The sequence below is a fragment of the Podarcis liolepis genome (assembly GCF_965112155.1).
Source record: "Podarcis liolepis genome assembly, chromosome: 4".
Classification (NCBI taxonomy): Eukaryota; Metazoa; Chordata; class Lepidosauria; order Squamata; family Lacertidae; genus Podarcis; species Podarcis liolepis.
In genome coordinates this window covers 17155707-17167423 of record NC_139558.1, presented here as the reverse complement: position 1 = coordinate 17167423, position 11717 = coordinate 17155707, and the positions used below count along the sequence as shown (strand labels likewise).

The window sequence follows — 11717 nt, the reverse complement described above, 5'->3', positions numbered from 1 at the left end:
TCTCTTGCCCAAGAAGATTTTGTCACACAAGTCGGAAAGATGCTAAATCACCCAGTGGACAGAAGCTCAGGATTTGTTGCCATTGGACTTATCGTCTTAAAGATGAGTTTGTGGCCAAAGTTAAAAGAGAGGGAGGTGCTCAGGGGTTACTTACACTTCCCCGTGGAGTAACCCAAGACTCACAGGGGGTAGAAGTGTTTTATTAGAGAGAATGGACTCAGACCTTTCTGCCTTCTGGTAAGATACGGGACTGTTCTGGAAAAGGGAGATGGTAGAGCAGCTGAGGACATCCCAGTTCCACATTATTGCCATATTTCACATCTAATGGCCTCCTGCATATTGAGGAGGGGGTGTTACTGGAGGTTCTGGAACATATGAAGCATAGAATGGCTCAGGGGTGTCCCCCTGGTTGTGCTTATAGCTCATAGCTTGTGTGCGATTAGGTCTTTAGCATTCCATGCAGGCAGTTGCATTGTCATCCATCTTGCATGCATGTTGGACATTTTGGGAACATGCACAGAGGTTAGGCCTCCCTGAGCATGCTCTGAGATTGCAGAATTCATTCTGGGTGCCACAATCTTCCTTGGGAGTTTTGGCAGAGCAGACTGCATTTGCTCGGCTCTTTGTCAAAAGACTTTTGGAGCTGAACCTAGGCTCCTCCAAACGTTTCATACTCTCTACCCACTGCCGCTTTCCTTGCTCTATATATCCAGTGCAAATATGTTTCCAGATGCCCACAATCACTACACACCAGTGGCTATGCTGCACGAAAGTGCACAGGTGGATCTGTGAGATTTGTTGGATATTCCTCTGAACCAGCTGACTGGTTTCCAAAGCTGACACAACAACTTGTTCCTATTCAAAATGTAAACATAAAAAAGACCCACAATGTCGTGTTTTAACATTCAGAAGGGTGTTTCCAAAGCCAACTGCACAAGAAAACCCCACCACCCGAAGTGTTGCTGACAACTTTTAATGTCATAAAATATTCACTGGCCATATTTAGCACGTTGCCTCCCGCAATTCTGCCAGCTGGCAAGGAAAGAAAAGGGGTCACTCCATCAGGAAAACCTGGTGTGATTTGTTGTTCCTTCTCCAGCAGATTCCTCTCCCTGTCCTCTGATTCTCTGGCAACAAGGTCCCCTTACACAGTACTCCCGCCTGTGTAAAACATGAAACAAGGCTGATCTCCATGCCTAGGAATCATCAGCATCATCACAGCGAAAAAATCAAAATAAGAGAGAGAGAGAAAGGGGGAGAGCCCCCCCTCCGCTTTTGCTTCAAGCTAAGTGAGCATTCCTGAAGAATGCCAATTTGATGCCTAACACTGCCATCTATTGGCCGCCAATATCCGGATTGCTATTGCTGCCTTTTCTCTTTCTCCTCCCCCTCGGAGCTCTCCAGCTCCACTGTGTCTGTGGCAGCTTGGCTAGAACAGCAGCTCCATACAGAATAACTGGCTATATTTGCTTGCTTTCTCTCTCTCTCTTTCCCCTTCCTGTGGAAACCCTCTCTTGGCTCGTAGGGCCTCTCCTCTCCCCTCCCCTCCTGCTAGCTCCTTTTCTTTGCAAGTGGGGAGAGGCGAAGAAGGCAAGTTGATGGCAGTTCTTGGCTGGGGCGCCCCTGGAGCCAGCCTCCCTCGCAGCCTCCCCCAGATCTCCGCTTCTTTGCGCTCTCCTGGGAAAGAGATGCGGAAAGGCTTGCGCGCGCTCGCTGAAGCCGGCATCGGTGGATAGAGATAGCAAGGCGAGGTTGCGAGGTTTTTGTTTTTCCCTTCCTTCTTCTTACGATTGCTGCTGTCATTCTTCTCGATGTTGTTTTGATTTCCCCACCAGTCCGGGGGAAATACCTGGGACGGGCTGAGGTGGAATGCATCAGAGGGTGCCACCAGAGCTTTTGAGATCGGAGGAGGACCATCATTCCCAAGCGGAGGGGGATCGACGGCGGGGGCTCCCGGGGAAGGATCGGCGAGGAGAGCAGGCGCCACCGCCGCCGGGGAAGACGGGTTCCCTGCGCCCTGGTCGCCAGCCCTACCATGTCCAGAGCGCGCTGCAAGAAGAAAAAGAGGAGGCTTAAAGGGGCGGCTCGCCGGGTCCTGTCTCTCTGCCAAGGCTCCTCCGAGTGGCATCAGCCCCGGGCGCTGGGAAATGGTGTGAGCGAGCAGGCGAGGAGACCAGCGCTGAGGAAAGGAGGAGGAGGAGGAAGAGGAGGAGGAAGGAGAAGGAGAAGGAGAGAGGGGAGCCTCGGCTCCAGCAGCGGTAGCTGAGCGGGGAGAAAGTTGACCTCTTCCATGGAAAGCGTAAGTACCAGCAGCAAAGGGAGGCTGGGTGCGATGGGGGAACAGGGAGATGCGCGCCAAGAGAGATGGTGCGTCGGCATGTGCGGATGCTGGGGCGGAGGGGGGGGGGCACAGAGACTTGTGGCGGCTGCCCATTCCGTTCACTGCAGGAAGCAGGGATTGTGTACCCCCCTCCATGCATGCATTTAACCCTCCACCCAATCTCTCCCCCCAACACACACACACCATGGCGTTTTCTTCGCCCAGGGCCTCCTGCACCCCTTGATCGCCTATCTCCCCCCCCCCCACGCGCCAACCCGGGTTGTCCGTTCTTCCTCCTTACTGAATCTCTCAGGGACGAGCCCCTCCATTGTCCCCCCCTCCAGCCCCCACTTCCTGCCTTCTCCCTCCTCGTGGGTCCTACCCTTCCAACTTGCCTCCCCCCAAATCCAGCGGAGACCGTCTCCTGCTTGCGACTCCCCTCCAGACGCGCGCACACTTCTCTCTCCACCCCCCCTCTCCAAACCACCCCCGTCTTTTTGCCCTGCCTCTGACCCAGATCCATCCGAGCAACGGAGCGAATTGCCTCTTTCCACCCTTACTACAGATTCCCCTCCCTTCCTAATCACCCAGGGCGCCCCTCACCCATGTGAAAACTCATCCGGATCTCTCTCTCTCTCACCCTTTGGCCACTCTGCCCCCAGACCGCCCCCTCCCTCAGCACCACACAGGATTTGCACCCAGACCTCTCCAAATCACCCCTCCTGCTTGTCATTCAAAACTAGGCACCCATCAGCAAATCTCCCTTCTCCAGATAACACCCCTCCCCAGAAAATACCACCCACCACTTGCTAGCTTCCTTTGGGGGGGGGACACCCCTGGCTCCCTCTCTCCTCCCCGTAATACTTCCACTCCCTCCTTCTCCACCCCTCCCTTCAGCAGCCCCCGCCCCTACTTTCCGCTACTGGGGAGGGGAGAATTGGGAGCCAGCCCTTGGCACCGCTGGTGTGTGTGTGTGTGTGTGTGTGTCCGGGCTTGGTTGAAGGGGGGGGGTTGGTAGCAGAGGCTCAGCGGCGTGTGCAAGGCTGTGTGTGCGCTCCCCGCTAGCCAGGCAGCCTCTTCCCAACTGCAATCCCCACCGCCTTCCCTGCTCGCCTCTGCCTGGGCGGTTTGCAACACACACCGAGCGGGCGAGCGAGCGAGGCAGCTTTATGGGTTGCAACAATGCTTGGGCCCTGGAGATTTCTGCCTCAGTAAGTAGCGAGGGGGTGGAGGAGGACTGGGCGACGCGGGGGGGGGGGTCGGAGAGCGTTGATCCATGTCTCCTTGTTGCTCTTGGCTCCCCTACACCCCCCATTCCTTTTTTCTTTTTTGCAAAGCAACACCACTGCCCCCAGCTTTTTGCTTGCAAACCGAGGCGGTTGCTTCAGTGCGGTAATATTAGGGGTGGAACTCATTTTTTTCCCCTCCCCGGGGAAGGGGGTACGGGAAAGAGGAGCACTGAAACAAGAATTTCACCCCTCCTCCTTTTCAAATCTCTCTCTCTCTCTCTCTCTCTCTCTCTCTCTCTCTCTCTCTCTCTCTCTCTCTCTGCTTCCACACACAGAAACACATTCCACTTAGCTGTTTCTCCATCCCTTTTTTCTAGCCTTTGCGAACCAGATCTCTGGAGCAATCCTCTCTATGCCACATTCAACTTTATTTGTCTCATGCCCTCTTCCCTATCCCCCTCCACGATTTTGAAGACCGGGGAAGGTGCAGGGAGGAGGACATGCAAATTATTTCGTTGCTCTTGCTACCTCCGAGTCAAATAAAGCCTTGGGTGTTTTTCTTCCCTTAAAAAATAAATAAAAACAGTCTGAAAGGATGCATTTATTTATTTAGCTACCTACTTATTTGTGATATGGCTCTCCGAGAAACAGCCAGATAATGGATGAATTGCTCTGCTGGACCTGAGAATTGTGTTAGAAGTGAAGGGTTTTTTTTGGGGGGGGGGGGTTCCCCCTCCCAGCTTGACTTCTTGCTTAACGCAGAGAGGGAGACATGCCTTTTTGCCAAACCATTCATTCCGCTGGTGAAGCAAAGACTTCTACCCTAATGTGCCTGGGTTCTGTTCTACTGCAAAATGCTTGCACCTAGACGGATGCTTGTCAATCTGTGAGCGATGCTTAGAAACATAAATAAATTGAGAGAGAGAGAGAGAAAGATGTCTAGGATCCTCCAAATTCAAACATTCTTGGACTTGTGGGAAGGGTTGACCTGAACATATGCAAGCCATCCTCTTTCTAAAAAGCAATAATAACAAACCAAAAGTCATCGATTAACGCTGGGCGATTTATTAATCCACCCCCCCAACCCCACATGCTGCCCGCGAAGCTTCCATCCATCCTCTGTCTAGATATTTATTGTGTTCAGACACAAGTAGAAGGACCCTTTAGGGGGAAGACAGGAAGGCTTTGAGAGGGGAAAAGAAATTGGGATGGTCTTTCTGTCTGGATGCCGTTCAGAGATCAGATACAGGTTGAGGGGAGTGCAAATGGATGAGTTTTTTGGGGGGGTATTCCCCAATCCACCTCCCTTGGATGCCTTCTCAGAAGGATGGAGGAGTGCTGACAGCCATGGTAGCTGAGAAGCAGCAATTCCACCGCTCCTGGACTTGCTGATGATCTAGCTCTCTGAGACCCACTTAGCTCTCTCCATTGCAATTAGACTAGTTTTGCAAAGCGTGGGAGAAGAAGCAGTAGCTCAGATATGGCTGAGGCTGCAGGGACACTCCTCAAGTCTAGCATGTTTGCCAAATTCTGGGTGAGTGGCTTAAAGGATGATGCTTTTCAGTGTGTGTGTGTGTGTGTGTGTGAGAGAGAGAGAGAGAGAGAGAGAGAGAGAGCATCTGTGTTGCATTGCTGCCTTTTTGCCAGTGCCCTTGTGAAAACAACTCATTTACCAGCCGATCAATCCAGAAGCAAGCGGCGATGATAACTTCTTTTAAGAAGATCTTCTAATAAGAATTCATAAATATTCCACCAGTGGCTTGCGCTGTCTCCCCCTCCCCCTTTCTTCTTTCAAAAAAGAAAAGCCTTTGAGATGACGAGGGGGGCGTATATTTAATTATTTGGCTGAAGAATGTCATCACTTTTGATTCCCCCCCCCCCTAAAAAATTGAGATGTTGATTGACATTTTGTGTAAGCTTATACAGCAAAGCTGTTTAGGAAATCAGGGGTTTGGGTGGGGGTCCACCCTTTTCAGGGTTTGTTCCCCCCACTTTCAAAACGATTAAAAATAATAATGTTGGTATTCTCTGTCTTTACAGTCATTTGTACTATAGACCCCTGCAGTGGAATTTCAAGGAACGGTTTTACATTTCTCTATATATGTGGAGAGCAGGCTACTCTTGCCAAAAATGGGGGGAGACCTTCCTTTGCAGGTCACTGTTCATTCTGAATGTTCTAAGAAAGAAAGGGAAGGGTTGCCGGGTAGGTAATAGGTGAGGTTGAAAACCTCATAAAATGGTGCTTCTGTTCTCTGAAATTAGAACCAAATAACTAAACTGACAGCCATTTTATGTATATTTGTGGGTTGTGTGTGTGTTTGTGTGTGTGTGTGTAGTGGGGGAGGGGAAAACACTATAGAAACAAATAAAACAAAATATTGAAATGCGTTCCTAGGAATAAAGGACTTGGGTTGTGACTTTACCTTTCGAAAGACAGGAAACCTCTACTAAATCAGTAAGTTAATAGCTATTATTTAACAAGAGTTGGATGGGCGTCTTGTAATCAAAACCCTTGGCAAGCAACCTAAATTCTGTCCCTCTGCAGCCTTGCCTCCTAACTTTGTCATGATCTAGGCTTCAGTCCTCGTGACATGACGGTGTTTTGTTCTCTCTTCTTGCCCTCCGCAGGAGATAACATGTATGCTTGCTGCTCTACGGTGACTCTGGAGCAGGATCTCAACAAGAAAATGCATATCTGGATGGTACAAACCATAGCCTTTGCTTTAACATCTCTAGTCCTGGCGTGGGCAGAAAGCATTGAGTATTATGGGGAGATCTGTGATAACAAATGCCCGTGCGAGGAGAAGGATGGCATCTTGACGGTGAGCTGTGAGAACCGGGGGATCATCAACCTCTCTGAGATCAGCCCCCCCAAATTCTCCATCTACCATCTCCTGCTGTCTGGGAATCTTCTCAACAGGCTCTACCCCAACCAGTTTGTCAATTACAGTGGGGCTTCGATTTTGCACCTGGGCGGCAATGACATCCAAGATATCGAGACAGGAGCCTTTCATGGGCTGAGGGGCTTGAGGAGGCTGCACTTGAACAACAACAAGCTGGAAATACTGAGGGATGACACTTTCGTAGGGCTGGAGAGCTTGGAGTACCTGCAAGTTGATTACAATTATATCAGCACTATCGAACCCAGCTCTTTCAGCAAGCTGCATCTGTTGCAGGTGCTGATTCTGAACGACAACCTCCTCTCTTCGTTGCCCAACAACCTGTTCCGTTTTGTGCCCTTGACTCATCTCGATTTGAGGGGCAACCGGCTCAAACTCCTTCCCTACTTGGGCCTCCTGCAGCACATGGATAAGGTGGTGGAGCTGCAGCTGGAGGAGAACCCGTGGAACTGCTCCTGTGAGCTGATAGCTCTCAAGGATTGGTTGGACAGCATATCCTATTCAGCCCTGGTGGGGGATGTAGTCTGTGAAACCCCTTTCCGTTTACATGGGAGGGATTTGGATGAGGTTTCCAAGCAGGAGCTTTGTCCTAGGAGGCTCATCTCCGATTATGAGATGAGGCCACAGACCCCGCTGAGCACCACAGGGTATTTTCATACCACACCAGCCTCTGTAAACTCTGTGGCTACTTCTTCCTCAGCTGTTTACAAATCGCCCTTGAAGCCCAAAGGGACCCGCCAACCCAACAAGTCCAGGGTGCGTCCTACCTCCCGCTTGCCCTCCAAGGATCTGGGATACAGCAACTATGGCCCCAGCATTGCTTACCAGACCAAATCCCCGGTGCCTTTGGAGTGTCCTACAGCTTGCACTTGCAACCTACAGATCTCCGATTTGGGTCTCAACGTCAACTGCCAAGAAAGGAAGATTGAGAGCATCTCAGAGCTCCAGCCCAAGCCGTACAACCCGAAGAAGATGTACCTGACCGAGAACTACATTGCCCTGGTGCGTAGGTCGGATTTCCTGGATGCTACTGGCTTGGATTTGCTTCACCTGGGCAATAACCGCATCTCGGTCATTCAGGATCGGGCCTTTGAGGATCTAACTAACTTGAGGAGGCTCTACCTAAATGGGAACCGGATTGAAAAACTGAACCCAGAGCTTTTCTATGGGCTTCAGAGTTTGCAGTACCTCTTCCTGCAATATAACGTAATCCGGGAGATTGAGCCAGGCACTTTTGACCCTGTGCCCAATTTACAGCTCTTGTTTCTCAACAACAACCTGCTGAGATCTTTACCTGGAGGCATTTTTTCTGGCTTAACTCTCTACAGGTTGAACCTGAGAAGCAACCATTTTTCCTACCTTCCTGTAAGTGGAGTGCTTGACCAGCTGAAATCCCTCCTGCAGATAGATCTCCATGAGAACCCATGGGATTGTACATGCGACGTGGTGGGCATGAAGTTGTGGATCGAGCAACTCAACACAGGAGTCCTTGTGGACCAGGTAATCTGTGAATCCCCTAAGAAATTTGCTCAGAATTACATGAGGAACATCAAAGCAGAACTGCTGTGCCCAGACTACTCTGACATCATTGTTTCCACACCCACTCCATCATCCATGCAGGGACCAGCCAAGACCACCCCCTTTTCCAACTCCGGGCAGATCAATAGCACCTTGGAGGAGGACGACTCAGCATCACCTTCTGGTGGCTCGTCTTCCTCTTCTTCTTCCACGGTGCCTTTGTCAGTGTTGATCCTCAGCTTACTGCTGGTCTTCATCATGTCTGTATTTGTGGCCGCAGGTCTCTTTGTGCTGGTGATGAAGCGCAGGAAGAAGGTCCAAGGCGACCATGCCAGCACCAACAACTCGGATGTGAGCTCTTTCAACATGCAGTACAGTGTGTACACAGGAGGGGGAGCCCCCCATTCCCACCCACATGCCCATCACCAGCAGCATCCGCAGCATCTTCACCATGGAGGAGGAGGTGGTGGTCCGGCTTTGCCCAAGGTGAAAACCCCCGCGGGACACGTCTATGAGTACATCCCTCATCCTTTAGGTCACATGTGCAAGAACCCAATCTACCGCTCCAGAGAGGGCAACGCTGGTGAGGATTACAAAGATCTCCATGAGCTCAAGGTGACCTACAGCAACCATCACCTCCAGCCCCAACCCCCACCACCCCCACAGGCCTTGGGGCAGCCCCAAGCAGCTCCGGGGGGGCAAGAGGAGACCCTCCGGAGCCCAACATACAGTGTGAGCACCATTGAGCCTCGGGACGAGTTGCTTTCCCCTGTCCAGGATGCTGATCGTTTTTACAGGGGCATTTTGGAGCCCGACAAACACCCTTCTTCCACTTTGGGGGGCAGCAACCTCCCTGAGTACCCTAAGTTCCCCCCAACTGCCTACACTTACTCCCCTAACTATGACCTTAGGCGCCCCCCTCACCCCTATTTGCATCCCGGCCCGGGGGACAGTCGGCTCCGGGAAACAGTGCTCTACACCCCCCCAAGCACTGTTTACGTGGAGCCCAACAGGAACGAATACCTGGAGCTAAAAGCAAAACTAAATGCAGAGCCGGACTACCTCGAAGTGTTGGAAAAACAGACCACATTCAGTCAGTTCTGAGACCTCCTCCTCTTCTCCCGTCCTCCCACCCAGAGCATTTGTATTTAATAACCACACACAAAGAAACACACTGTTGATCTTCTCTCCTCCACATCCCTTCCCTCCCCAAATCCGCCTTTGCTTCATGTTGTTGGAAGGTGAAGTGCCTTGGCACAGAGGTTTCCAGCTTCGGGGAAAGTTACCGAAAGGGTGTGCTGATTCCATAGTTATAGATCTTTCTCTCTTTCTCCCTGCCCTCTTTATTTTTATTTTGGTTTCTTCTTTTTTAACCACCTCACAGCCAGTAGGAATCAATCAATCGAGCGAACTAGACACAGCATTTGTTCTCGCACTCACTTATATGGTTTGTGTGATGCTAAAAAGGAGGAATTGGGATGTGGGTTTTTTTTGTTTTTAAGAGAGTGTTGTCTCATATGACGATGTTGAAAAGGTCACATAAATCATTTTATCTTGTTCTTTATGTTGAATATTCTCTGCTGACAATTCCCCCCTCCCTCACCTCAGTTCAACAGTGCTGGGCACCAAGTTCCCTTCTGAGGCATGGATGGCTTTGGGCAAGCTGGGGAGGGGAGAGAGAGAGATTGGCACACCCTGACTTTAATACAAGGTCGTTTGGTCCCCCCCACCCCACTCCCCCTTTTTTAAGGAAAAAGAAAAGAGGATGTATTTGTATGTTTCTGGACTTTTGAATTAAAAACCAATATTATGATCTTTAAAAGGATCACCCTAGATGTGGACAAATCAATAAAGAGTTCAGAGATATATGATCCATAACTGGTTAGTAAAAATAACTTATTGAAATATATACAAAAAAAATTATTTTATTGTAGCTCCTATTTTTATATACATGGTAGCATTTTCTTCACTCTTTGAGGCTCCATTCCTCCGGAATGCTTACTTATTGTATGTGGTTAAACTTCCCTCTGGAATAGAAAGCAGGGCCTTCTTCACACATTACGATGTCCTTTTCTAGATGTAGACCTAAAAAAATGTGACAAAACAAGTGCTGGAAATGCACAATTTGCAGCTCCATCCGGCAGAGAGACCAGATTGGTTGTGGCTCTTTGTCGTGTGTACTCTTGGCGGCAAAGCCTGGTTTGCTGCTGTGTCGTGTGTGAAATGGTCCTATAGAGTTGATGGCAAGGGGAAACACCTGACAGATACATAGGCTGCTCTTCTGCGCACACCTATGCTCCTACTGACTTCAGTGGGGATTGAAGCTGCCTCACGGAGCACAGAATTGCAGTTTGAGGCATCTTCTCCATTTGCCAGAGCAGGTTCCTACTGAAATGTGGTACTTTTAAGTTCCATCTCCCACTGCCCAGGGTGTTGAATAGGTTACAGGATGAGGCCCAGAGTCTGTGATTTGCTCAGAAGTGTTACACTGCATTCTGAGCTCTTTATTACCCCCCCCCCCCAAAAAAACAACCTCTGCACAAAGCTGTTGTGGTCTCTGGAGAATGTCAGAAATCACCAAGGGGGGGTCCAGATTCAGTTTGTCACACTTTAGACCCATTGAATTCAACAAACCAGTTTAGTAATTTAAGTCCCACTGCTTTCAGTGGAACTGGAGTGTGCCTCACATAATTTGGATCCAAGCCACTGAAATGAAATCATCAACACTATCATCACCAAAACCTAATAGACAATCCAAGGCTATCAGTCAGTGCAGGAAAGAAATATATATGATCTATTTTGTTGTTGCTGCTGCTTCTTATGAATGATTATTCTACAGAGCCTCCTGCTAGGATGACTAATTGGACTAATTAGTGAGGGACATGTAGAAATTGTTTATTTTTGCAGGAGTGGTGGTGGTGGTTTATTTTCATAATTCAACCAAAATATCTTAGTTGGAGAACTGCTGGGTTGTTCAGTCGAGCATAATTGCCCTTGTACAGATCCATTTGTGTGCTGGCACCTTGGAAGGCCAAAATGACGGACTGTACAAATCTATTTATGGAATATTGATTCTTACCCCTTTGGGCAGCAAGCAGTGGCAAAGATATTCATAAACACAGCATCACTGTACGATGGGACAGGTTGTGGTCTCATATGTATCCCAGCACATGTAATTTTTTTTATATAGTTTATGAATAAACACTTGATAACAATTTCAAATGGAAGGAAATGAAATAGTCTTTACCGGAAGCTACATGATTTATTTCCAGTGCCAATTGTTGCTCACGCATGAACATCATTCTCCCCACACCCTTTATTACTGACATCATGGACGTGATAGCATTAAACTCATGCATTCTTTAAGGTGTTTCCTGAACTCGCCGTACTTAATCACGCCGACGGTACATAACCCTGCAGACCTATGTTGTATAATGCTATGGTTTCACCTTGAAATTTTGTCTCCTTTCTATAGTTTTCGTTTTATATGTGTGAAACTGGGTAAGTGATATTTCACGTGGATTCTTAACCTTGTGGCATGTCCAGGGTTTCTGTTTTGGGAAAGGGGGGGGGATATATGGTTTTGTTGGATAATTTTCCTTAAAGAACTTTCTATCTGGATTTTCTTACTTGTGCAAAGTATATGACTTTTTTAAAAAAGAAAATTTGAGACCACAGGTTGTGTATTGCTTAAATCTTGCTTTCATCAAGGTACTTTTGATTTCTTCCAGACCTTGTCTCATCCTAGCT

The 11717-nt window shown here is 49.0% G+C and overlaps 1 protein-coding gene across 2 annotated transcripts; it reads left to right on the top strand.

The window, feature by feature from the left end:
* The first annotated feature begins 812 nt into the window (after window positions 1-812).
* Window positions 813-11189, top strand: SLITRK5 (SLIT and NTRK like family member 5). 2 transcript variants are annotated; one of them, XM_083501154.1, is made up of 2 exons: window positions 813-2299; window positions 6178-11189. In XM_083501154.1, the coding sequence occupies exon 2, from the start codon at window positions 6186-6188 to the stop codon at window positions 9069-9071; it is 2886 nt and encodes a 961-aa protein (XP_083357280.1). In that variant the 5' UTR covers window positions 813-2299; window positions 6178-6185; the 3' UTR covers window positions 9072-11189. The 2 variants fall into 2 exon arrangements, with proteins under 2 accessions (XP_083357280.1, XP_083357281.1); XM_083501155.1 differs by lacking the exon at window positions 813-2299 and adding an exon at window positions 3442-3531.
* Window positions 11190-11717: the final 528 nt, after the last annotated feature.